The sequence below is a fragment of the Vitis vinifera genome, chromosome 18, assembly GCF_030704535.1.
Source record: "Vitis vinifera cultivar Pinot Noir 40024 chromosome 18, ASM3070453v1".
NCBI lineage: Eukaryota > Viridiplantae > Streptophyta > Magnoliopsida > Vitales > Vitaceae > Vitis > Vitis vinifera.
The window spans coordinates 10453988-10481917 of NC_081822.1; the positions used below are offsets into that span (position 1 = coordinate 10453988).

The window sequence follows — 27930 nt, forward strand, 5'->3', positions numbered from 1 at the left end:
TTTTCTTTTGGAGAAGCCAATTTTCTTGCACTTAATACCCATAAACTGCCTTTAGTCCGCAATCAGCATAGACAGTATTATTCAAAGGCCTCAAAAGAAGCTCAAAACAACAAGGACATGACCAATGGGAAGTTGTATAACATGTAAGTTATTTCAATGTGCAAACTTCAAATTAGAAGAGTAAAAAAAAAATAAAGATCATGATTCGAAGGTCCATGTGCTCTCAGCAAATAATTTCGGAACTTTCGATTCCTCGTTCAAATCGATGATGGCTGAAATCTGGGAGAAATATAAGACAAAAAGTTAGAACGTTTTCACTGGCTCCAAGTTGCCGAAACGATGATCATTAACTTGGCATCAAACAGTTCAAAAAAATAAGTGCAAACATAATTCCACATAGGAGATATAAATTTCAGTTAAAAAAACAAAATTCGATTAAGCAACAAGCATTTCTCAAAATTCCCAAAATGTTTGGCTGGTTAGTTACTTTTCATTAAACATATTCATGATAGGAATCCGAGATCCCTTTAAACTAGAAGGGGATTCCCACAAATTGATAGAAAACATTGTTATGCAAAGTAGGAGCAAAAGGAACTTGATGATGACAGAACCTTTCTTGCAATAAAACTGACTTTCAAATACACATCTGTGCAATTTTGTAAGTTTTGGTGCCCATCACCTAGAAAAGTGGGAAGAAGAGAATTCCCCCCATCAAATAGCTAAAGTGAAGATATTATCCATATCATCATTACATCATTTCAAAAGAGAGGAACATTAATAGACTCACCAAGTTTCAAAAAGCAGCCACTAAGAAAGAACTCTTTCTGAACTAAACATAAGTTTTTCATATATTGAAGGTGAAATGACCATTGACCATGAATCTCAAGCATCAGTTATTGCCCACAAAAAATCCATCACACGGCTTATTTCCATCCTAACATTATCATTTTGGTGATAAGGGTGACAGCCCTCACTTTTAATTTAGGTGCCAACTAGTATTTTACATGAATTATGTAAAATAAAATGCAACAATTCCATCCCCAAGGAACATCTACTATTGGAATTTCAGTAATGAATCCGAAATTACACCATGATAAAACTAGAGAAGGGGATTAGTAATGATACAAAGAGAATACATGTAACATGACCAAGAGTAAAAATCAGAGATGTCAAACAATTTTAGAATGAAAAACTCGTGTGCAAAAGCAAGAGTGACAAGATTCCACCATGTTAAACATTTACATATCAGAAAAAAAAAAAAAAAAAAAAGATTCCACCATGTTAAAACTAGAGAAGGTGATTAGTAATAATACAAAGAGAATACATGTAAAGTGACCTTAACTAACTATCATAAGGATTCTGTGAGTATTCTGTTAGCTACTACAGGAAGGAAATTATCAAAGAAATATGATATGAAAGATCCAAACTGAGATATTTTTATGATCTTCATGGAAAGGGAAAGTATAAAAAATAAAATAAAATAAAAACTTTTTTTTAAAAAAAAAAAGGTCTCAGGGGATTGTCAGCATTTCATTGGAAATGTAGTGTCTAAAAGAATGCAATTCACATTTTAGTGTGACATGTTATTGTCCTTCAAGGTTTCTTTAATGATTTAAATGATTATCATATCACTCCTACTTATTTACTAAAGTGACTAAAAGCACCACAAGCAAAATGTTAACATGATTCAAAATAACTGTGCTTTCATTTAGTCAACATTGACCAGATGGGATGAATTCAAAATCTCTACCCAAGACACATATCATGCTAAATTCTAAAAATCATGCCCTGCTTAAACAATCATTCACTTGAGCATTTACAGATGGCCGCAAGATTCTAGAATACAAACTTTTCATTCTCTACATATTTAGCAGCAAATGACCCCACAGGCAATAGCTTCTTTCAAACAGTCAAAGCATCAAAAAGATTTCAGAAGAGACCAAAAATCTCCCAAAATTTCCAAGATTGGCTGAAAGTCTTTGGAATTTCTAGAGTTGTGCAAAATATTATTCTTGTATACTTCTACATAGCTTGTAAGTTATATTCTATTTAGATTGTTTATAAGTGTTCCAAAGGAAGGTTCTATGGTTGCCTATAAATAGGTGATCACATTATTTGGCTTATTTAATGACCTCACTTGATGGACTAAGTGATGGCATCATTTGGTTGAGACATCAAGAACTCAAGCACTATCAAGTTTTGTAAAGCATGTCGTATGGTAAAGAGTTTACATTCTCCCAAACTCTAAGCATGGCTTTCCTTGTTCATCCTTCCATGTCACTAGCTTGGTTTGAATATGTTGACTTCAAGTATCTTGAGTTGCATAACTGCTACACAGGTTGCTTATGAAACACCTGACTAAGTAAATGATAATATCCTTGCAAACATACACTCTATCTAATCTAAACATAACGTACTTGTTATGCTTTCATATAATTGTGTTTCAAGGTTTTCGCATTAGCAAAAAAAGATATCTTAGACAACCTTTCATAACCTATGCGAGGTTTTCGCATTAGCAAAAAAGGTTATCTTAGACAACCTTTCATAACCTATCCAACGTTTTCGCATTGGGCAAAAACAGTTATGTTAGACAACCTTTCATGACCTATACTAACATTTTTCTTGATTAAATCTTGAAGTCATTGTAATAATAAAATTAAAGCAAATAAGAATGCATTTGTTAATGGAGTGGTGGAATGAGAATGTTATTCTATTAGTGGCCCATTCTAGCATTTGGTTGCAAGTAAGAGCCTAAAATGGGAACAAAAACTTCATTCTCATCCATGCTAACACTTATAAATTTCCTCCTCACCCCCTAGTTATTTTTGCTTATTCCCCTTCAAGAAAAAGACAAACAAATATTTAAAATAAAAGGATATGAATGACAAACAAAAATTTTCATCTTTATAAAATTTCACATTTTCTATCATTTTGGTTTACAAGTTCTTTTAGTTGAGGAAAATAAGAGAAAATACAATTGTATTCATCATTTTCATAATTTTTATCTTTTATATCATTTTTGCTGATGGGAGAAGGAATACACAATGTTTCTTAGTTCATGTTTTGCATTCTTCAATCAGTAAAGGTGAAATTTTTTTGTTAGATTCCCAACAAAATGAAGAAAAAATAACATATTCTTTTTTTTATAGGAAACCACACATGAATATATTGATAGAAAAGGAAGTACAAAAGGAGGATGAGGAATCCTCCCGCCAAAAGTAAAACTAAACAACACGAAAAAATAACAATACACTAGACCGTCCCATTAGAACTACACACTGCTAGCCAATCAAGTTGTAATACATTAAAGGGGAATGCCCTTAAAACCCGCAGAACAAAAAGCCCAAAAGGGAGCAAGGAAATGAATGGAGTCCCAAAGATTCTCTGAATTCCTAGCTTTGTCCTCAAATATCCTAACATTTCTTTCCCACCACACAACCCAAATTAAAGTTATGCACGCGTTTTGCCACAGAACTAACCCTCTCTTGGACTTGCCAAAACCTTTATAATTGATGAACATCATGTCTGAAATGCTTTTCAGAGGAACCCAATCCATCTTAGCTAGTTGAAATAGTCTATGCCACAACCCCAACGTCATAGAACAATGAAGGAAGAGATGATCTGTTGATTCTCCTTACTCCATACACAACTTACAAATGTCAGGGCTAAGAGCTTTGTGGGGTCTCCTCAATTGTAGCAAGTCATTGGTATTTACCTTCTTGTGTGCCACAAGCCAGACAAAGGCCTTAACTTTGAAAGGGACTTGAGATTTTCATACAAACTTAGTGGGGAAAAACGGAGATGAATCAGGCATTTGGGACAAGGCTGTAAAGAAAGACTTGACTGTAAACAATCCTGAAGACAATAAGGACCAAGATCTCGCGTCTGAAGCAGATGTGGATAAATTCATATAATCAAGAGAGTGCATGAGGCGTTCTAGATCTTCTATCTCAGAATCGATTAGATTACGACGGAAATTAAAGTTCCATGAGAAAGGGCGAGCCGAACCAACAATTGAAGATATAGGAATATTTTTATCCATTACTACTCTAAATAGTCTTGGATATTGGTCTTTAAAGATTTGGTCCCCCCACCACAAATCTTCCCAAAAGCAAATTTTTTCCCCATCTCCTACGACAAATCGAATATACTTGGAAAAATCCTGAAAGACTTGTGAAATAACATATTCTTTTATTTAACTAATTTTAAAAAATGGGGGTTGCCAAAAAAGTAGAGCAAATATTAAAAAGTGGGACTACTATAAACATATGTTAATTTTCTAACTTCATTTCTAGAACTGCTGAAAAAATAAAATAAAATAAAATAAAATAAAAAATGAGGAGTGAATGCAACTCTTTAATTCTAGGAAGGAGAATGATACTTATGGAAGGAATTTTCCTTTAACTTCAAATTTCCTTTATCTATAATTTTATTAATTATAACTATTGGTTTTAGAAAGGATTCTTCTCATTATTATAACTTCTTTGTTGTATGACTCTCTACTTTCATGGTACTTATCAAAAAAAAAAATGACCCTCTAGTTTCATGGGAAAATAATTTTTACATTTTCTCTTTAATTTTTTGTAGATTCTAAGCTAAAATAAGATACTAATTGCACAATTACCAATTCAAAGCTCAATCAAGAAGGAAATAAGAGGCTAAAGTAGAAGGTTGAGCCAAGATTTCTACAAGAAGATCAAATAGAGACCCTTGTCACATGTCCTAAAGGCATAGTGCCAGGACTAAGGGAGAAATGTAGCATCTGAATCTGATACTTTCTAATCACATGGCAAAAATCTCATCCAAAGGCAAGTTAACGTTGACGAGAAGACTCAAAGCCAATGTTAGATCTTATTGAAGTGAGATTTGATTCCCATTATAACGGCTTACAAAAACAAGAATCCAAAGCAAAAAGGAATGCAAGGAGACTAAAAGCCAAGTAGTCAAATGTTATTGAAGTCAGATTAGATCCCCATTCCCCACTGTAAGAGTTTGATCCACACTTTCTTTACTGTTATACTGTGGCTTTAAACAAATCAATTAATCCCATGGGTTATTCTAATTTTATAAAAGATAAAAAACAGAGGAGGACGCATTTAGTTTTTAGGATTTGAAAAATGTCAATCGAAAAAAATAAAAATATGTCTAGGGGAAGCAAAGGTGGTAGTTGTTGGTTTGCTAAGGAGTAGAAGTCTTTCGAGATTTCGGTCGAGAATGCTGATGGGAAGCTACATGGAATTATTTTGGAGAGAAGTAAAGGTTTCTCCTCGTGGATTAGGTTCGGTGACTTCAGTTTGAGATGTTTGTTGGAAGGGGTGGAAGTCTGCTGCAAGAAGGAAATGTGTGTGAGTGTTGTAAAAAGTTGGGAAGATGAGGGTAGGAAATTTAGAATGAAGAGGCATTCTAACAAGGCGTGAAGGTTCATCCTCTATTCTGTTCTCAATCTGGAAGCAAAGAGGTTTTGTTTAGTTTTTTTGGAAAGAAGAGGGATCCTTGGGGGCTGGGTTAAGCTAGCCAAGAAGCTGCACTCTCTTGGTGTTGTCACCCCTGTTGAAGCGAAGGTGGGTTCTAGCCTTGTTGGTGAACGGGTCGATAAGAGGGGTGGAGACCAGGTTGAGGTAGAGGATGGGAGAAGGACCTTTGATGAGGTTGCAAGGGCAAAGTTCGGAAGATTAGGTGATGCAGTGTGGCTTCAACTTGGGGGCAGAGACTTGAGGAGTAGGGAGGAGCAATTGGGGAGCTGTTTGGTGGGACGATGGGGAGAAGCAATAGTTGAGGTTCCGGATTTGAATTTGTTAAGGAGATGGGGGTGCGTCATTGGAACCTGAAGAGAAGGGTGAGCCTATCGAATTTGAGCAATGGATATTTTATGATGGAATTCAAAGTTGCAGAGGAAACATAGAGGATGTTGAGAAGGGGGGTTCGACGCTTTGAGGACAAGGTGCTTCATTTGGAGAGGTGGGGACCCGAGGTGGGTTGTTTTTGGGCTGGAGTTCATGCTAATCAAATCTAGGTGAGGGCAGTTGGTTTGTCGTTACACTTTTGGAATTGGGAGGTGCTTAAAAAGGCAGGGGACAATTGCAAAGGGTTTGTTGTTGTGGATGACGACACATCTAACTTCCCACAGCTTCAATGGGCCAGGCTCTTAGTAAGGTCTGAGGGAAAAGACCAACCTGGGACGTTACAATTGGTGGGGGGATCTAATTGTTTTGCAATCCAACTATGGTGGGAAATGCCACCATGGGTTTCGATGGTGGTGTCGATGCATGGGAAAAATGAGCGGCCAAAGGTTAGGGAGGAAGGAAGGGTGGATACACATGCAGGGAGGTGCATGGGGTTTTCACAAGCGCAAGAGCATATTGCTGGAGATGGAGTGGCGTGCTCCAATGGTGAAGTCATAGAAAGGGAGGTGGTTGTTGACTCTGACTTGCACGGTTTGGGTATTGTTGGGGGTGCAAGACAAGTTGCAGGAAAAGGTGGGCGGGGGAAAGCAGTTGTTAAGGAAAGGAACTCTCTAGCAGTTTTTGGAGTGAGATTGAGTGGGGAGGGGAGTGGGCCTAAAGACAATTGGGCCGAGGTTGGTAAGAAGAGGTGCGGGCTGGTTTATAGAGCTCATGAGCCTCAGTCTAGGGGCCCATATAAGAGTGGACCTATGGCCCAGTCGCGGTTTAGGGTGGACCTTAATTTGGTGGAAAAATGGGCTGGTGGGCCTATTGCATGGATTGAATGGAGTTTCCTGAATTGGTGATTACTAGATTTTGACTCATTAAAGAGATTGGTTGGCACAATCTAAAGCAATCTTTTAAGACTACTAGATTACCTTTCTTATTTATTATTATATTTTAATTTTCGAATTTTATGTGGAAGTAATAAATTAGAAATTCCCTTATTTCCTTTTTACTTTGGGGTAAGCATGATTTTAGGAAATAATGGATTCAATTTTTAGAATCCAACTCAAGATATTTTAATTTTCAAATTTTATGTGGAAGTAATAAATTAGAAATTCATGGACCTCTTTATATTTAAATAGTCATCGATTTATTGAAAAATTATATAGATTTCATTTATAATTTTGTGAGAGAAAATTCTCTTTGGTTCTTTTAGAACTCTTTGAACTTATTGGAAAATTTTATGTGGCATTCTCCTTCGACTTATCAATCAATCCTTCCATAATTGATTGTGGCATCTTCATTATACCAAAGTTCTTACTTCCATATAAGCAATGGGTCGCGGTTTCATACAAATCTGTTTCTAGACAATCTTGGAGTCATTCTTGATCCACAAGTTTCTCGATTTCGTGAAGTGGATCGTATCAATGTGGGGAGGTGGAAAGCAATTAGAAAGGAGTTGCACTTGGTAAGTAGTAGATTTTTTTTTATGGTAGATAATGGACAGAGGGTGAGATTTTGGAAGGATAAATGGTGTGAGGCTTCACCTTTTTGTGACTCTTTTCCTTCATTATTTGCTCTAGCCCTCTCCAAGGACGTTTGGGTGAATGATATGTGGAGTTCCGCTGATGGAAAAGGGAGTTGGAGCTCGCATTTCTCTAGACCCTTCAATGATTGAGAGGTGGATGAGGTGGACAGATTCTTATTGAGTCTCAATGGGAAGAGTGTTCAAGGGGATGAAGAGAATAAGGTGCTTTGGACGAAGACTAAGTGCGGGAAGTTTTCTATTAAATCCCTCTACAAAGCCTTAGAACCATGCTCTACAATTTCCTTCCCATCAAATATCATTTGGAAGTCTTGCGTGCAGCCCAAAGTGAGTTTTTTGGGTTGGGAAGCAACATGGGGAAGAGCTCTTACTTTGGATCAAATTCAAAAAAGAGGATGGTTGTTAGCAAATAGATGTTACCTTCGCCAAATGCATGAAGAATCGGTAGATCACATCCTTCTCCATTGTGACAAGACAAGGACTTTATGAGAGATGTTTTTCACTCTCTTTGGGGTGCAATGGGTGTTGCCTTCATCAGTTAGGGCGACACATTTAGGATGACATGGGTCATTTGTGAGAAAGAAGAGGATGGAAGTTTGGAGAGTAAGTCCTTTATGCATTTTTTTGGATGCTTTGGAAAAACAAGGAACAAAATTGTGATTGAAGATGATGTGTTGGCCATCCAAAAACTTAAAAAGTTTTTTGTTTGTTTTCTTTGGTTTGAGACCAAATTATTCATAAAAGATGGTCCTTCGACGTTAGTTGGTTTCATTGATTGGTTGGGCTCTCATTGAGAGTGGGTTTTTTTGTACCTCCTTGTTGACAACCCTTTTTATTCATGCTGGGTGGGGATCGGTGTATCTTTTTTGTTTAGTTTGAGTCGTTGTTTTAGCGCCTCTTTTTTAATATATTTTTGCCTCTCTTTACTTTTTTTTTTTTTTAAAAAAAAAGGGCTCTTTCTATACAACTTTTTATCTACTATTTTTTTTTTTTCTAAGAGATGCCTTCTCCTTCCAATCTCTCTGGAGAACTTTTAAACTCCTATAATACCATTCTCAATCTCCAATCTCCCATTCCAACCAAGCAGATGGTCCTAAACGTCACTCAGTAATGCAATTCAAATGGGAACTCATGGCCAGCATTTAAACCAGTTAAAGAAGAAAAGAAAATTGTATACCTTGAAAGACTGCTTGGAATTCCTGGACCAGTCCAGTCCTATCACACGATTGGATGTCTTATATGTAGCCCTAACCACATCATCCCCGTAAACCTTGCGTGACAGCATAAAGTCCCAAGATTTACCAGCGAAATCGAAACAGGGCTCGAACGTAGTCGTCCCTCCGTGCACATAGGTGTACTTCAACTTGAAATTATCCTTCGTGCCAAACATGTAACTACCCGAAACCTTGTTAGCCGAATCGACCACAAGCGCTCCATCCAATGTCGTCCGATTTTCACCTCTATTATGCATGTACGTCAGATTCAACGGCTTCCCCGCTACATTAATTGTGTTCATGAACCTGAACTTAAAATCCTGCGCCACAAAAGCCCCATAGTAAGAGAGTAGAAAGAGAGAGCGGTTTTTTTTCCTTTTTCTTTTTTTCTTTTACAAGAAGCCCTAGTCCACCGTTTGGTTACCGAGAAACTAAGGGGAAAAAAATGTAAAACTACAAATCTTGAAGAGCGAATTCCACACCTAGCTTTTGTCACAATTACCCAGCAATTTCTCTCACGAAAGGGGGTTTTGGGAATACAAACCTTTTTGGGGACGTCGAAGTCGATGACGAAAGAGCCGGGTTTCTCGACGGCGAGAGCCAATCCGGTTAAGCTGGGGCCATTAACGAATGTGGCGTCGGTCATAGAAGCTTTAAATTTGACGTCGCCGGCTTTAGCGGCGACGGTGGCGAAGGCGGCGGCGTTGTTTTTCTCGAGTCCATAGCTGAGTTTCAAGGAGGTATTCATCCAGAGAAATGAGAAGACGAGCACACCGAGGCGGATTAGGTGGAGATACTCGGCCTTTGAAATTGAACTTGTTACGGACAAGTTTCACTATATACTATGTCGCGGAGCAGAGTCTTTGCGTGTGAATCTAACCAAACTTAAAGGCATATGCTTTATAACTCATATTTAACTATAAATAAACCCAACCAAATTTTCATTTCTTACGGGAAGAAAATGAGAATTGAGAAAGAACGAAATAAAAAATTACAAAGAAAATGTCCTATGGAAGATGGTGAAGTAATCAAGCAGCGATTTCATAATTCGGGAAACTCCCTCCAAAATTAATTCTATTTAAATATTTAAATGCGATAAATACAAATTTTAAAAATAGTAAAACTCCCTCCAAAATTATTTCTATTTGAATTTTAAATGTGATAAATACAAATTTAAAAAATAGGAAAATTTATAAGTAAATAAAAAATTCAAAAGTGTAATAAATGTGCTTAAAATAAAAATAAAAAATGCAAAATGAGAGCCTCTTTGGAATTATTTTAAAAAAAATTACAAATTTTTTTTTAATATATTTTAAAAAATATATAATTTTTTGAAAAATTTTATTATATATATTTTTAAGTTAGAAAATAATTTTTCGTTTTAAATAATATAGCACTGTTTTTCAAAAACGGTAAACTTTATAGAATAGGAAGGAGTCATATCAATGTTATCATTAACATAGAAAAATAAAGAAAAAACAAATAAAAATGTAAAGAGAATTTTTAAAATTTATTATCTTTTTAAGGAAAGTCTTTACATCTTAGGTATAAAATATTATCATTTTCTATTTTTAAAAATAAAAAATATGAAACAGATTTATTTCTTATTCCTAACAAAAATTAACAGCATACAAACTATTGTCCTATAATTAATAATTAATTACATTTTTATACAAATTTAAATCATTGGTTACCTTTCAATACTTAATTAATTATGGGCCTCAGTAAAACCTGACAAACCTTAATGGACCCCGTGTTTGAGTTTCATGTGCTAGACCCAACAAACTAGTTTTGCATTAGTGGGCCTGAGTTTGTTGGATCAGAATATGGGCACAGTGAATTATTCGAACCATGTCCAGTCAGAGGACAAAAGAGAATGAGATCAGCAGTTCAGGATAACCGTAGCCAACATCGTGCCTATCTGCATTACTATGCACAAGTACAAACCGACCCACGGGCAAGACCACCAGCGTGACGAGCCCATGTGAGATTGGACCAGGCTGGTCCAAACAATACCCATAGGTGGTGCTAGGACGGGGTCCAACCACCTTTCGAAAGGTCACACACGACGCAAGCACCACCGTTGGTGCTCGACTTCAAGGACAATTGAGTTAGGTGCTGTACTCGGAGGAATAATAAGCATGTTTACTTTCATTTGTCCTTCTTTTTGTCTATTTCAAACATACCAAAAAATAAAATTAAAAAATAAATAACTTATAATATGATCGATATGAAGTTTTTTTCGTTCATCCAACATGCTCTTCAATTTTCTGCGTTTGCAAAATTCTTTGTGAAGAGTATATTGCACGATTCTCTAGGGCGATGGTGTCCATTACTAGTGGAGTTTCCCATGAAGGGTTTTGAGACAAATGTGGAGAGCTAATTATCACAAGTCAACCAACCTTTATGTAAAGCTGCTTGGGCGTGCATGATGGCAAACTATCAATCCCAAGGTCTGAGTCGGAGCTCGGAAGTGATCGTGTATAAATGAAGCCATTGAGAACAAGAGACGGAGAAACCAAATTAATTATGATGACTCGAATACAGCTGCTCTCGAAAACCTTGAGATCATTCACCAAATCGTCAAAATCACTGACCAAAGCCGTACACGATAACTGTCGACGTCACAGCCTCGGTTTCTTCTGCTTTCACCATTGCGCTAGACTCGGGAGACGTGGAGACATTCTGAGAGAAAACAAGCGTGTTGGAGGAAATACGAAGTCGCTCGGTGAATTAATGAAGCTCCAAGAAGAAGATGAAGACGAAGAGGAAAAGAGTCAAAAGACAAACAAGTGTGATAAGGAGGAAGGTGCGTGCCAACCTGAGGGGGAGAGGTTTCCGGAAATGGTAAGAGGAATGAAGTTGAAGCAGAAGGAGAAGCAACCGGGTCCAGGAGCAGACATAGCAATGATGGAGGAAGTAAAGGAAAGGGAGCGGAGAGTGAAGGAAAGCTACGAGGCTTTGGCGAGGCTGATAGAGGTTGAAGTGATGGAATCCAGTGATTTAGAACAAGTTTTGGATTTGAAAGAGGTTTTGTTCAACTATCCGTTGATCAGAAATCATTTGCTTGTGGATTTGATGAATAGATTCATTATGGATGTGAGTAATAGCATATTACATCGCACTTAGCGTGAATTACACTATCTTGTTAGACATTTCAAAGGAAAATAAAATCGGCCATCGCAACTCTTTGGAACATGTACTCTTTTTATATAACATAGAGATGTGTTTGAGAGTGTTTTAGAAAATAGTTGTTCAAAAACAGTTTTTGAAAATACTTTACTTGTTTTTAAGAATAAAATTATATTTTAGATTTTATATCTAAAAATTGGTTATTAAATGAAAGGGTTATTTGGCTAAACGGGTCAAAATAACCCCATATTTGTAAGAATAATTTATCATTTAAAAGATACAAAAAATGATCAGTTGATACAAAAATACCTCATTTTTCTCTTCAATACACTTTTACTTTTCCCCTTATTTTATAACATATTAGATTTTTATTTTTTTTGATCATCCAATTGCTCCTTCTCTTTGTTTTCCTGTAAAAAAAAAAAGTTTGAGTCTCATCATTGTTTCATCTATTATTTATTATTGGTTGTGAAAATATGTTAAAAATGTAAGCAACCAACAAATTTTTTTATATATTATTATATTATTTATTTCTATTTCTTGAAAATTTAAAACTTCACTTCACCATTATAGGTAAAATATGGAGACTCCATTATCGTATATATCTTTACACTCAAAGTCTATATATCCTATTGGAAATAACAAATATTGAATAATTATAAAAAACATCCCTTATAAAGTTGTGCTATCACAAAAAAAAAACAAATGACTAGCAGGAAGGCCAAAAATTGAAAGAATTCGTTCAAATAGAGATGTTAAGTGCACACGATATTGTGATAGATGTGGTGATTGGCACAATAAAAAAAACATGCAAACGACCAATCCCATTACATCCTAAAGGTGAACATAATCGTATCAATATTGTTGAGAGTAATATCAACATTCAAAAATTCTTCTTACAACTAGTTCATCGGTCATTTTAATAATGTTACTATATGATTTCTTTCTCAGGGATGATTTAGCCATGTATCTACACCTTTTTTCTTTATAAAGGCATGATGGAATGAAATTTTTGTGTATATGCTTAAATCAATTTTTTTGAATGAAGGATTGAAAATTTAAGTTAATGTTTCAGTTTTATCATATAAATTAATTGGTTAAATTTAACTATGGTTAAGTTGACAGCTATTGTTAACCTGAACTTAACTATGGTTGAGTTGCATTAATAAATAACTTCATTGTAGTTAAGTTTACAGTCATAATATGTTCACAATCAAAATTTTCACATTAATTTAATAGTGGTTGAGTTGCATTAACAAAAAACTTAACTACAATTAAGTTTACAATCATAATTTTCACATGAACTTAACAGTTGTTGAGTTATATTAATAAAGAACTTAACTAAGGTTAAGTTCACAATCAAAATTTTTACCTGAACTCAACAATGGTTGAGGTACATTAATAAATAACTTAATTATAGTTAAGTTTATAGTCAGCAATTTTACTTAAACTTAACAATTGTTGAGTTGCATTAACAAATAACTTAACTATAGTTAAATTGACAATTATAGTTACATTGCAAAAATTATAACTTGGAGCATCAAATCAAATTCATCTAAGATAACAATCAACCCTCAACATTAGATAAACCTATTACATAGTCAAATTTAAATTTTATTACCTCCATATAAGGAACTACTACCATCCCTCGATGGCTTTCCATAACCATAATTTTATGGTCCCTCATTTAAGTAGATAGATTGCGAATATCTCATACCTTTTCCAATATCCATTATTGGGTTTCTCTAAAACCCCTCCACCTCGCCTCTCTTCCCAAATTGCTAATCATAACTCTGCTTTGATTTTTAGGATGTGCTTGCATTTTGGACATGGGACTTCAATTTGCCAATTTCCTTTTCCATCTTTATACCACCCAATTCATTTATATTTGTGTTCATATCAAGAGCAGTTTCAACAACTCATTTATTAGCTTTGTCCTTAGAATGATCCTGACTTTTCTTAGCCTTTGAACTCCTTTTACCAAAATTCAAATAACTAAAATTTGACTTGACATCTGCATCAAAAATATCACTCGAGTTATTGAAATTATTTGTTTCATTTTCTAATAAATTCCCATATTTCAATGAAACTCTTTCAACCCTTTCTTCATATGGTGTCTTTGATGAAGTGTCCGCTATAGATTTTCTATTTTTTTTTCCTTATAAATTAAAAGAAAAAACAATCAAACTCTCAAATTATTGAAAAATTTAACCTATCAACACTCCGTTTGTTTCTCTATAAAATGGTCGAAAGTAAAATAAACTAAACTCTAGAGCCTTACGTTTTACTCTATTATGATTTCAAAAGAGTGAAAAACAAACAAGAAAAAAAAAATCCCTACCAAATAGTTGAATTAGCAAATGACATAATAAATTCTCAAGATTTTGATTAATTTTCTTCTCCAGTAAAATTTCTCAACAACCAAATAATGGTAAATGAGAAACAGATAGTGAAAGAAATTAAACAAAACACCTCTAAAACTTTGTTTATTTGAAGACAAAACATATGAAATTAAATAAATTGAACTTTCTTGTCTCAACCGAACCAAATAGCTGCATCAGTAAATGACAAACAAATGATTCAATAATTTCACTATTGCTTTTTCCCATTATTTTCTCTACAACCAAAATCAACAATAGAATTGAAATAACTACAAGATTCGACCCACCCCGATAATTGCTTGGGCAAATAGTACCTAAATAATCCGAGATCTCTATTTCTTTTCATTTTCCATTCACTTTTCTCATAAACCAAACAGACTATAAAAGAAAAAAAAAAAGGTAATAAACTAAAAGTTATTTGGTTAAGATGAGTTTTATGTTTCGTGCACCAGAAAAGAGAATGAAGTAGAAGAATAAGATATATATATATATATTTATTTTCTAAAGGAAAAGATGAGGAATATTAGAGCATAATATAATAAGTTGCAAGTGTTGGGAGAAAAATAGTAGGAGGGGTATTTTTGTCTAACTATGTTATTTTTTGTATTTTTTGATCAGTAGGTTATTTTTACAAATATGAGGATTATTTTGACATTTTTAACCAAATAACCCTAGATGAAAACACCATAAACTCGTATATAATGTAAATGTTATCAAAATATTTTCACAATTTTCATTGTATAAAATCATTGAAAACAATCTAAATTTAGAGTTAATTTCATTTACTTATTTGAGGTTTTGACTAAATACATTTTGTCCTCGTAAGTTTGAAATTTTATAAAAAACATTGTTTATTTTGAATGAAAAGAGAGGATCGTAGATGAGTAAAGATTAGAAACAACAATGATAATAAAGGTTTTTAATAAAATTTCAAATTTATTGGAGTTAGATATATTTAGCCAAAATCCGAAGGGTGATGAATGAAATTAACCTTTTAAATTTATTATAAAAGCAACTAATTTTTGGATGTTTTTTTATTAAAAATTTATCAATCATATTTTATGATTCAAAAAGAATAAAATTTCATCAACATTTTGAAGACCAGTAAGATAGAAAGCTATAGCAAAATTATACAAAATTGCAAATAAGCCATAAGGTCGTCCAACGTGGGCCTCTGTGTATGGGTCTGGATTTTATTTGGGCCGATGAATAATTACAATCGTAGACCCACACAAAAGACAAGGATCAAGGCCCAGATTCTAATTATGTGCCCCCAGCTCCATGATCCATCCAGAAAAATCAACGGTGAACCTAAAACGGTGCGTTTTTCGAGGTCGTGTAATAAGTAATATGTAATAACCCTTAAGCGATAACGCGCGCCTTCTTTTTTTACCTATTATTTTATTTTCCATCTACTTCCAATCTTCCCGCCAAAACAACTTGGCGCCATATTTACACGCTTCTGTCTTGTATTTCACAATGTCTCTCTCATCACTCTCTACACTCTCGCGGTGGAGCTTGGGCTGCCATTCTCAGGTGAGCTTTTATTTATTTTTTCAATCAGTATGTTTTTTTTTTTCAATGCATTTAGATCCGAAAACCTTGTTTTTCCTTTTTGATTTCATTGGATGTGTTATTTCTCCGATGATCTTGGTGTTTAGGGTTTTATTGTCGTTCATTTTGCTGTTAGATCGGTAGACATAGTCTAGAAATGAAATTAGGATCTCGTAATTGAAATCGCGGAACTTAAATCCCCGATTCTAATTAATTAGCATTTCTTTTATATATTTTTTGTGAATACTGGTTGTCGATTAGGTTTTGATCAATCTGGTTGGTTCTGGATTTGATTGCTGTTGAGAAAGCTTTAGTTACTTGTACGATGATGTGATTTCGTAAACCTCGATTACCATAGGATTTTTTTTTAATTTTTTTCTTTTTGGTGTTATGCAACATTGAAGAGTTCGTGTGTTGTAGATCTGAAGGAAAGTGTAGATGAAAAATGAAGAGATCGACATCCCGGTGAATTATTGTATGCAGCTTCTAACAGTTTTTTTGTGCATTCAAGGAAAAAAAGCGAGAGAAAATTGATGAGGCTAAATTTTTTTGTTTAATAACGTCCCTGAAATATTACATAAAACATACAATATTTAAATAAAAAATATTTGTGGAGGGCACTCTCTAACTAAGTTTTGGGAGGAAGCTAGAGAGGTGGATGGATATATGCGGCATCATGGCCAGGCTACATTAAGTTATAATCCCCATCACATAATTTTCTTCTCAACATTTTCTATATTAATAAGCTGATCTAATTTATATCGTCCAGGAAAATTGCACAGCCTCACAGCTTGTGCATGATTTGAAGAAGGCATAACTGCAATAGAATGGAGTTATTAAGTTGCTCCAAGTTTCTAATAAAGTGGTTATGTTTTCAGTTAATTGGAGGATGGCTCCTATCAAGTCCCATAATCTGAATCATTTTTAGGGGGATTGATAGATTAGTTTCACTTCCTAAGGATCTGTTTGGATGTCAGGAAGTTCAAGGGAAAAAAAAAATACGAAAGAAGCTAAATTCGTTTGTTTGGTTCAGCATGGAAGTATCACTGAAAATAAAATACAATGAAAATTACTTAAGAGTTTATATATTTTAAAATTTTTATTCTTCATATAAAAGAGAAAAATGTGAAGTAAATTTAGATGTGTATGTAAAAGCTTCAACCCTTCTTTTTTCTCTTCTTCAGAATTTTCCATATATTTTCCCTCAAACCCTCTAGGATCCAAACAGGTCCTAAACATTTTTGGAATTTCTACTCCTTGATTTGTTCTTGGGATTTTTGATTGAGCTTGTTGCCTGCTTAGTCATATTATTGGGATCTGTAGCTGAAGCCTCTAGAAGGTTTCATGTTATCGATCCATGGATGAACTGCCTGAAGCTAGAGAATTTGATTATTTCCTCTACAACCGAGTTTAGGGGATGAAGTGGATGTGTGTTTAATTGCTGCTTCGGAAATGAGGTGGAATTGTGTTCTAGCGAGGAGCTTGTGGAAGGAAGGTTCTAAGTGTAAAAGGGGGTACCTAAAAGAAATATGGACTGAAGTGAAAAATCTTTGTTAGCAAGCAAATTATAGAGTTAATAGGCATATAGTCTTTGCAGTTGATGTTATATAGAGCTTAGGTAATGATGGCTATAATTGATGATATCAATGTCATGTTTGGGTGATTTTGTTAAGGAAAATTAGAAGAACAATGGAATTGCAAATACTTCAGTTAAAGTGATTTTTTCTGCTTGACTTCTACAAGAGAATACCCTAATAATTAGGATACCTTTTAACCTGCTTTGTAACAAAATCTATAAAGAAAGACAATTATTTATTTATTTATTTATTTTTTATAGTCTCATTTAGGAATAAGAAAATAAGGTTGGTCTGTAACATTAAACACTCAAGATTAGGATTTTCTGATGGAGACCGGTTGGTAAATATTTTGTGTATTGTAGGGTTAACTTTTGAGGGGCTATGCAGTAAAAGTGAATCAAAGTATAGGAGTATTTTTAAAAATGAATAGGGAGGTAGAGTATTAGTAAAAGCAAATTGATTAAAACTTTTAAATAGAGGTACAAGTGTCAACAAAAGTGAATTGAGGGATATGAGTATTTGTAAAAGTAATATGAGGAGTATGAGTACTTGTAAAAGTGTTAGTTAAAGTGAACTAAAAGGGTGAGAATTATGAGTGTTTATAAACCTATACCAAGAGGTATAGGTGTTTGTAAAAGTTAATCAAAGGATATCAATGTTTGTAAAAATGAATTAAGGATACGAGTCTTTGTAAAAACGTGGATTGATAGGTGTGAGTGTTTTTAAACTGAATCAAAGAAATGTAGTAGTGAATTGATGAGTACAAGTGTATGTAAAAGTGAATAAATAGATATACAATCACGGAGAATAGGTGTTTGTAAATGTTGCAACAAAACACACATTTAAAATTTGGGCTTCCCCTATCTTCACATGGGTGGGCTGGCCCTTTAGCTATAAAAAATTTAGTTTCCTTCTCATGCTCAATTTATTTGTGTTGGTTTCCCGCTGGAAAGTTAAAACCCTACAACTTTCTGTTTAAATTTGTGGATCCAAGATCGATGCTAATTTCAAAACTGCTGCTATGTTACATATAAGTGAAGTCATTCTTTGCGGCAGGAAAACATTTTCGACATTGTGATGAATGTGCATACAATAGCAAAAGGAATATAAATTTCTTATTCATCCAATGGAGCTCCGAAGTTGCAGTCATCTGCACTTTATCCAGGCTATCAGGGGAGGCATAGTGACAAAGTTTCTGAATGTAAATTCTTGTGGAAAGCCAGCACTTGTGTTCAAGCAGATCAAAGATATTTATGTCAGTGAAGATGCCAAAACTAATTCAGTTTCAATGCTTAAGCCAACAGCTGAGAATGACGGTATTAGGGTGAAGATTGACAGGACATGTTTGCCAATTACAAAGAGAGAACCGATTGGAAGTGATTCTGAAACATTTGGAAGTGATTCTGAAACTTATGGGTCTGATAGCCATGGTAGTTGTGAAGAAGGAAACAGCGACTTAGATGATGATTTTAGCTTCAGCAGCATGACATTGAAACAACTGAAGGAGAGATGCAAAACAAAGAAAAGGAAACTTTCAAAATTTGTTGATTTGACTAAAGAAGACATTGAAACTTGCTCCCCTGTAAAGCAAGAATATTCTGACTTGTTGCTGGAGGATGATGAATTTGATCTCAAGGAACCTCTGATTAGCTGGAAAGCAAGGCTTACTAAGAATTCGAAGGCTAAGAAGAGGTGCACCAGTGAGCATATTTCTACATCCTCCCAAAGTGCTGTCTCAGTTGTTAAATCTAAACTTACCCTAAGTGATCAGGGTTTCCAGCAATCTACCAGGGATCTACCAACACCTGTTAAAGTTAAAGTTGAGGTTCCTGAACCTGATTACTCAGATAGCCAAGGTGTTGCTGATGTTTGCTCTATGGTACAAGTCGAGGTTGGTGGACCTGATTACTCTGGTAGCCAAAATGTGACTTGTGTTGCTGAGGATGAGGTTCCTGCATCTGATTACTCAGATAGTCAAGGTGATGCTAATAATTGCTCTATGGGTTGTAATGAGCAAGTTAAGGTTCCTGTGCCGGATTACTCCGCAACGCAAAGCGTGACCTGCAATGCTGATGATTCCTCGGATTGTAATGAGCAAGCGGGTTCTTGTGAAGTAGTATCCAGTAAAATGCTTGAAAATGACAGTGAATCTGTTTTGGAGACTAGACACTCGATTACTTTCACAGAACAACCTCAAGAGTGTGATGTTAATGAAATCTCCTATGAATATAGAGAAAATGCCCAACCTAACTCTCTTCCTAATGTAGGTCCTACGATTGCAGAAACTTTAGAGTTGGATAATCCAGAAAGCAATAACCAAGCCTCAGTTTTGTCTGTATCAGAATTTAAGAATGAGGATTTCATTACTTATCCACTGCCCCAAGGCATCCCTCCACTAACAATTTCTCCCACCAAGAAGCATAACTTTGCCTCAGCTTCTCCTGCATCAGAGATTAAGGATGAAGGGTACACTATACAGCTATTGACCCAAGACATCTCTCCTCAAGTACTTTCTCCCACCAAGGAACATAATTCTGCCTCATTTTTGCCTGGATCAGAATTTAGGAATGAAGAATATGTACATCTACTGGCCCAGGGCATCTCTCCACAAACACTTTCTCCCCAGGACATCTCTCCAGAACATAGTTCTGACACATGCAATAGTTCCGAAAGTTATTCTTTAAACAGTAGTAATGGGGTTCAAGTGCCTGATACTGCCATTGATAATAGCCTTCATTGCATGGAACCTAGTTATGGAGGTGTTGCTTCTGTGTTCGAGGACGATCATACAGGGGATTTGCCTTCTACTCTTCAAGCCAGTTCTGCAACCATCCCTGGTGGCAAGTGCAGCTCATCTTGGAATTCCAATCTATGCCATGGTCCAACTAGCTGTTTGGTTCCTGAGGGTGATGATTTGCCTGCAACAGAGGTGAAGCAACTCCTAATGTTTGCTGGTTCTGATGCAGCAGGAAACTGCTCATGGAGTCATTCTTGTGACACTACTGATGAGGAACTCACATCAGTTGTAATGGAAAATTATCAACATTCAGAGCTTCAGCATGGTCCTGAAAGGCTCTTTTCTACCAGAAAGGTGTGTTATTCTCCTGTTGGATGTTGATTAGGCTTGTTTGGTGCTATGCAAATTTTTGGATATCATATGTGAAAGATGATATACTAACAATATGGTTTCACTTTTCAGGCAATTTCTCCAACTTCTCAGGAAAGGCTATGTCGGGCTATGAATTCCATCGACTTGTGTGATAACCTGGAACCATATGGTAAGTCATGAAGTAATGGATTTAAAGTTATGGGTCTCTTATGTTGTGCAAAATGCATGTTTTACCTATGAAGTGGTTGTTAAAAACGTTGGTACCCAGGTTCTGCCAAAGATTAGAAAACATACTAAAAGACTACCAGAGTACAAGTTGCAAAAATAATATGGACTAACATGGAATACGTTCATCTGTACAAGGGAAATCAATTGAGTGATGGATAACAATTTTATTTGGTTTTCACAGCAGCAATGTCAGGCAACTGTTTTGAATATAACTACAGGCAACTCTTCTGGGCTAATGAATTCAAAACACGTGGATGGGGGTTTGAAAATTGCTCTAAATGAATTTTTCCTATTTGATATACATACATCTGAAAAGTGTGTTTGGCATTTTCATGTGGATTTTGAAATTAGTCTATTTGTTTCTTTTAACCCGTTTAAGATAATGTCATAAGGGCCTATAATTTGCTTTCCATTTTGCAAGGCCCCCATTTATCCACTGAAAAATTTAAGAAATCAGAATTGAATCATTTCATCTTTGTTCAATATCCATACACCCAAATTTTCTCTTTGTTACATTCTCTATGATTGATTTTTGTGTTTTTTCTTTTCCCAGAATGTAAAATTAAGCTACGCTTTGCAAAACGGACAGAGGGCAGGACTTCATCAGCAGAACCAGATTTTGTGGGAGATGAAGTAGATATTGGTCCGGGAGGGCCTGAACAAAGCAGTAGAAATGAAGTCACTGTTATTTCCAAGCAGAGCATTAGGAGAAGAAAGAATGATATGAAAGGTTCCCATCCTAAAGGCATTCTCAAGGTTCCCCAGCTTTCTCGTGGGCTACCACATCTTAGCAATACGTGCACCTCCAGCCAAAGTTATTCACAGAGTGCCATTTCATTCTCACAGAGACAGATGCATGACATTGAATGTCTTGCAGCAAAGCTCACGAGAGAGTTGAAATCCATGAAGGACATTGTGGAAGAAACGATGCACTCTGAAGTGTGCCCATCATCATCGAGATATGGCACTGATGAGGTATGTGAAAAATGCTGCTTCCAAAACTGTAATGCAATACATAAGATTTTAACCTTCTTCTCTGAATTGACTTTTGTGAGGTCCATATATATTTTTTTATTGCTTTAAGTTTTAATCAATACCTTGCATGCATTAGGTGAATAGGTCTAATAGATCAACTTGGGAGATTGAAGTCATTGTTTTTTGGTTTCCTCTAATGACAATTTCTAAAAAATAAGTCCAAGCTATAGATCTAAACATGTGGGCATACCACAAGCTTTTACAGGAGTGACGCAGAGTTGCAAATTAGTTTCATTTCCTTGTCCACTAGCACGTATATTTGATGGTTGGACTGAAAACATGGATTCCCATCTGTACAAAGTTAGTTGCCTTTACCTTCTCCAAATAGCATTCTTATTTTCAAATCTGTGCCATGTTACCCTTTTTCTAGTTAAAATTGGACATTGTACTGTTCTTGCTTGTTTGGAAGATTGTTCTGTTAGGTTTTTCATGGGTTTTTGGTTTAGCTGTATATCACAACTAGGGAAACCTAGTGGCTTATCCCCTGTCGGAGCCTCAGCAGTAAAATTTGATTTGTCTCCTGTTAACTTAGAGTGGTTATCAGACAGCCCAAGCTCAAGCTCACATGAGCTGGGATAAGTAAAAAATGGAGGATTTTGGTAACCTATAATCTTAATGGTCCTATGCAATTTACAGATGCCCTTCATATTTGTCCCCTCATGTTTTTTTGCATTCCCTAAGCAGCGAATAGGCTTCCAGGAACATCTCAGAATTACACTTTTATGTCGAGAAGTGAAAACTAAACTTTTCATTCTTGAAGTTGTACATAACCTTGTAAGAAGTTCTTGTGTACATATACAGTTTCCACTTGAACAGATCTTGACTTTGCATATATGCAAGCATATGTTCATAAATGCAAGCATGTAGGAATGATATGATGCTTTTGTTCTAAATTATTTTTATTTTTATATAGGTAAGAACAGCCATTGAGAATGCAAATAAAGTTGAAGAAACTACAAAAAGGTGGCTTTCCATGATGGCAAGGGACTGCAACCGATTCTGTAAAATCATGGTTTGTTTCCTATACTATTGAAAGAAAAGAAGAAAACATGAGTCATCACTTGTGGGTATGTGATGTTTAATTGTTCTGATTTTATTCCCACATGCCTTGATCAATTGCAGAGACTGACTGAGAATGAGTCTGTTGCTTCTGGAAATACAATCCACAAGGAGAGGAAAAAGATTACTTTTGCGGATGAAGCTGGTGGAGTGCTGTGCCATGTCAAGCTTTTTTATGATGGCATGGCTTCTCCATTGGAGCCAAATGGCGAGAAACAGGAACTGATGGCTAAATAATCTGAGAAGCGTTTGCTTGTTGTGCTGTACATTATACTCTTCTTGATATTTAGATGCTATGCTAATTAAACGCTCCCACCTAAGGATAATTTCAATGAAGAGCTGTAGATGCTTGTCTTGCATTCGCTGCATTCAAGATTTGAAGGTAAACCCAAAAGCTGTGATCTTCTATATTTGAATATGTCTGCTAGTTATACTGCAATGTTCTCTTTTTTATTTTTTGTTGGGGGTTCCTTTTTCCTTTTTGCTTACATCTCCAATTATGTTGCATTGTATAGTAGTATGGATGATTGCCGAGCATGAAATAGGTGGAATTTCTCCGGATAGTAGTTATCTGAAAGCCCATATTCTTTTTACATCGCTTTTTGGAGCCTGTGTAGTCATATCATGTGTTAGAAAATTTTGAGACATCGGTTATTAATTCGGGGGACAAGGTCATCATAACCAGTATCATGCTGGTATTATTACTGACCATGTCCCGAAACATGGTTTACTTTTGACATATGATTGGCGCACTAACTTTCAACCTCTTTCGGTTCGATGATTTGCATTTTCTATATTGTTTTTGTGCTGGAGGAGCGGACAAGCACAAGTAAGAGGGAAGTAAATTTGCCCAGTCGCTTTAAAACTTAAACGTTAAATGGTTACTATTGTTTTTGGTTTATTGGTTTGATTTTACTGACTAATAATTGGGTGAAAAGGGTGATCTTGAATTTGTTGAGTTCCCACCAAGATGAAGGATTTTATCAAGGCATGTCGAAATAAAAAATAAAAAAAAAATCAGGTGAGAGAGCTTGTGTTTTCCTAACCTTTCTCTTTTCATCTTTAATTAAAATGTTCTTGTGTTTAATTCTCATTTTTAATAATTTCTCATTTCTTTACGTAACAATTGTCGGTACCGAGATTCAGTGGATTTAGGATTTCAGAAAAAAGAATTGATGCCAAATCAATTTTCAACTATCAATTGTCATTATCAAAGGCTCTCAATTTTCGTTAATTTTAAGGTCCTAAAGAAATTAAATCAAAACTTTTTCTTTTTAAAACTTGAAAAAAGAGATTTGGAATTGAATTGAATCGAAATGTGCTGGAGAGAGGGGTCTGAAGTCTGAACTGAACACAACTGGCAAAGGGAAAACTTAATTATCAGAGCAGAAGGTAGTCAGACACGTACAGCATGCCTTTTTGGCAACAGAATAATGCCAATTCATTGCCCAGCGTTTGGTCTTTTCATTTCTGTCCACTTCCGGTAATCTTTCCATATTTTGCGGTACAAATTCTTCTTTTCAAAATTTGTTGGAAACTTGTGTTTTGATGGATGATTTCGGAAATATATGATTTTTGGAATCCAATTTTATAAAATATGAGAATCAGATTTTGATTTTAATATGGAAAGTAATATTGTTTTTCATGCACTCTGAGCTGATTTCATTTTTTTATGCCAAGATTATCCTTTCAGGTCTCCCTTTTTGGGTCTCCATTATCGATAAAAAAATAGGTAGGAAGTTGGGTTTAGCTATAGTGGTGGCGACGACGATGGACCGATGCGGAGCTATGGCGACAATGACCTTGGCACCTCTGGATTTTTTTTTCCTTCCGCTACTACAACTATTGTTAAGATGGAGGTGGATCAGCGATGAATAGGTGTTGAAGGATTGAAATTTGGTGTAGTGAAGACGGAGATGGTTTTAGAGTTGGAAGTTGTCGGAACTGGAGATGTGAAAAAACTGTAACGGTGATGGTGGGTTTTGGCCGCGATTGAGGGTGATTAATGGCGACAATGGCTGACACTTACCTCATGCGACGATCGTATAGTGACTCTACTTTAACTCTCTCTTTTTCAGTGGAAAAACCCAAAAAACAAAGAAGATGATAAATCGAAAAGATGACCCAGGAAACCTGTTCAAATTTCAATCGGTGCTAACATGGAGGCTTGGATGCTATTGTGGAAGAAAAATCCGGAGGTGCCAAGGCTACCATAACTCCACATCAGTCCATCACCCCTGCCACCATTGTAGTTAAACCCAATTTCTACCTTTTTTTTTTTTGGATCGGTAATAGAGACCCGAAGGGCAATTTTGGCACAAAAAATAGAGTCGGCTCAGAGTGCATGAAAACAATATTACTTTCCATTTTAAAATTTGGTTCTCATATTTATAAAGTTGGGTTTCAAAAATTATATATTTCCCGAATTGCCCCACAAGTTACCCAAAAAAATTTCTTCCATTTTTTTTTGGGAAAAATAAATAAAAAGTACAACCAAATAGCAGTTAGACTTCTAAGGAAGCGTGTAACGACCAAATAGCAGTTAGACTTCTGAGGAAGCGTGTATATATGTACATATGATTTAAAATGAAGTATTTATTTTCCGTTCTATTAGCATTTTCCATTTCCATTTTAAAAATGTCGTTGACATTTCTAAACGAAGAGTAGAAAGTACCTCATTATAAGAAAGAAGAATGTAATGAGACAACAATGACAATATACCAAAATATCTAGTACGAAATGAGATGACTTGTCAAATGGATGATGTGCCCTCAATTGAAGATAAGGGGTAGAATTTTGAACTATGCTAAAGACATAACAAAAAAAAAAAAAGAGGCTAAGAAAAATGTGGCTAAAATATATACAAGCAACATAATTATAAATCTGGTTATAGGTAAAACCAGATTGCAAAAATAATTATGTAATTAGAAGTGAAAACATGTGGAATGCCTTTTGCCTCACCCTCTCCCCCTTTCCATTTGAGTGGTGTCTTTTTTACCTTTCCTATAGCATAGATTTTCAGTCTACTTGCTCGAGTGTTTTGACAAATTTTTAAAAATTTGGAAAGGATATTGTGAATATATTATAAATTTGCAAAAATAATATATAGACATTTATGCTATACTTCAATGCTTCGGATAATATTGAAGTAATCAATATTAACTAATATGATATCTCATACCTAAGTTTTAACAAAGATACAAGAATTTGTAAAATAATAATTAAATAAGAAGATTTCATCGAATAGAAGGTGTTGAAAGTGGAAGATTAGAATGGTTTGAAGTTGCTGCTCTCATATATTATTGAGTATGACATAATAAAATCGAATTGGTGATCCTCTTCTTCAGAGACACCTCGAAACACGTCGAGCCATTGGTGGTGATTTACAGAACAAACCCTCCCAAACCACGGAGAAGGCCTCCACGATGATTCCGTGATGCTGCGGCGAATTCAGGGATAGAAAACATTGCAGCAGCTGCTCCAAATCCTTTGTTTCGAACATCTGTTTCTCCATTATCATCTCCACCATCGACTTCTTGAAGTCTTCGTACGGATCCTTGGATTTCTTCACCACCGCGAAGCTCTCTCTCACCTTCCCATCTAATCTACACGGTATCCTGCCTTGGTACACCGACACTCTCGCTGGCGACTCAGCTTCTGGCGACGATGTCGTTTTTGGATTTCCGCTGCCTGATGATGATGAGGATGATGATCCTGTTCTGCAGTTCTTCGAAATGTGGCGTTTCAGTCGTCGAGCCTTCTTTGAATTGTTCATCCTATCGCGCTTGCCTACGACGCTCTTTGATTCTTCGCTTATGGTCTCTAGTGGATGATTGAATTCGAAAGAAGAGTCGTTCGAGAAGCTTCTGGAAGAGGAGAGTAGGGTTTCGGTCTCCTCGTCATAGTCACCACCTTCGCTGCTGAACCAGCCACTATCTCCCGAAGACGTGCTTGTGCGGACACTCGGGACCGTCCCTTTCTTCTTTTTCTTTCTCACTTTCTTCTCCTTGGCCATCTTCTGCGGTTGATTCGGCGACAAGTCGCCATCGGATTCGCCAGGAAAAGGGGAGTAGCAAATTTTCCGGCGAGGGCCGTCCTCGTAGACTCTGGAGATTACGTGCCACTTTCCATCCTTCTTCCACGAGTATTCCACCGATTCGGTGTCGCAGTCGTAGGAGGTTTCAGACCTTACACCCGATCCTCGCCGGCAACCGCATCCCATTGGTACAGTCTTCACACGACGTCTGCGAAAAGGGTGCCACGGTGTGGAGGGTGGAGGATCGGGGACGCTTGGAAAAGCAATGTCCAACCCCTTACGGTTGACCGTCGAGAGCCTATGAGACGCCGGCACAGGACTTTCCGGTAGAGCAGAACGGTTTCTGGAACGGCAGAATTGGAGGGAATGAATCAGAGAGAATCGGAGCTTGAAACCCTTACCCATCTCTAAAATCCTTAATCCTCCTGAGAAAAAAAAGGTCACTCCAAGGCTGCAATATATAAGCAGGAGGCCGGCTTCAATATTGCAAAGATTAGAGATATGATCCACACGCATTAGAGTAGGACCCCCCAGCTTTGTATTTTCATGAATGACTCAATCCAAGTGATAATGCCAGAATCCTCACTAAATTGAATTCCCTTTGTCTCTATGTACTATTTCAAAAATGCCTACAAAGCGAAATGACAATATATAAAATGGACGTACCTCCTTTAGGTTCACTGCCAGAGGCCTCTTTGGAATAAACCTACTACCACGTAGTACATAGCCATTGAAGTGACCACCATACTCTACTGTTTCCTCAAAAGCAAATGAGGCAATTAATTACCAAATCAAATGCTTTTGGAAATAATATAATTATAAAAGGAAATGTCTCTGTGTTCTACCTTGAACACAAATCAATCTTCCTATAGAAGTTGGCTTTAAAATCTTTTCCTGTGCAGCTATTTAATGAGCTATTTAAATTCAGAGTAAAAAGTAATTGAAAAAAAAAAACAAGTTGAAGAAGCACCCTCACATTTGGTCAGCATTTATGACTCATGAAAATTAATGCAGTGAGAAATTGTAAATTAATTTATTTTTAGGAAAATAGTATTTGCGGAATGATTCCGATTCAAGTGAGAGCGGCTTCAATGGCGAAAAAGAAAGCTTCAAATACAGGCGAGAGGAACGAGGTGCATCCAGCCACACTGACGACGGATTCAACGCTACA

The 27930-nt window shown here is 35.9% G+C and overlaps 3 protein-coding genes across 3 annotated transcripts; 1 reads left to right on the forward strand and 2 right to left on the reverse strand.

Moving 5' to 3' along the window:
• On the reverse strand, positions 1–9499 carry LOC100259086 (outer envelope pore protein 24B, chloroplastic). Its single transcript, XM_002282872.5, has 3 exons — positions 9193–9499; positions 8612–8968; positions 1–279 (listed from the first exon to the last, which is right to left on the reverse strand). Exons 1-3 carry the CDS (start codon positions 9394–9396, stop codon positions 199–201), a joined length of 642 nt encoding a protein of 213 aa, XP_002282908.1. The 5' UTR covers positions 9397–9499; the 3' UTR covers positions 1–198.
• Positions 9500–15516: 6017 nt separating this feature from the next.
• On the forward strand, positions 15517–23316 carry LOC104882551 (uncharacterized). Its single transcript, XM_010666373.3, has 6 exons — positions 15517–15697; positions 18349–20383; positions 20492–20570; positions 21183–21604; positions 22578–22676; positions 22787–23316. Exons 2-6 carry the CDS (start codon positions 18419–18421, stop codon positions 22958–22960), a joined length of 2739 nt encoding a protein of 912 aa, XP_010664675.1. The 5' UTR covers positions 15517–15697; positions 18349–18418; the 3' UTR covers positions 22961–23316.
• Positions 23317–25957: 2641 nt separating this feature from the next.
• Positions 25958–27352, reverse strand: LOC100252240 (transcription repressor OFP7). Its single transcript, XM_002281479.4, has one exon. It carries the CDS (start codon positions 27273–27275, stop codon positions 26067–26069), a length of 1209 nt encoding a protein of 402 aa, XP_002281515.4. The 5' UTR covers positions 27276–27352; the 3' UTR covers positions 25958–26066.
• Positions 27353–27930: the final 578 nt, after the last annotated feature.

Bases quoted from the DNA above. Each gene is read 5' to 3' on its own strand.
- LOC104882551 (XM_010666373.3), top strand. From the start codon at position 18,419: ATGGAGCTCCGAAGTTGCAGTCATCTGCACTTTATCCAGGCTATCAGG. The intron at 20,384-20,491 runs GTGTGTTATTCT...TTCACTTTTCAG, and splicing joins GGCTCTTTTCTACCAGAAAG to GCAATTTCTCCAACTTCTCA. The intron at 21,605-22,577 runs GTATGTGAAAAA...ATTTTTATATAG, and splicing joins CGAGATATGGCACTGATGAG to GTAAGAACAGCCATTGAGAA.
- LOC100252240 (XM_002281479.4), bottom strand. From the start codon at position 27,275: ATGCGTGTGGATCATATCTCTAATCTTTGCAATATTGAAGCCGGCCTC.
- LOC100259086 (XM_002282872.5), bottom strand. From the start codon at position 9,396: ATGAATACCTCCTTGAAACTCAGCTATGGACTCGAGAAAAACAACGCC. The intron at 8,969-9,192 runs GTTTGTATTCCC...TTTGTGGCGCAG, and splicing joins ACTTCGACGTCCCCAAAAAG to GATTTTAAGTTCAGGTTCAT. The intron at 280-8,611 runs GTATACAATTTT...TATTTCTCCCAG, and splicing joins ATTCCAAGCAGTCTTTCAAG to ATTTCAGCCATCATCGATTT.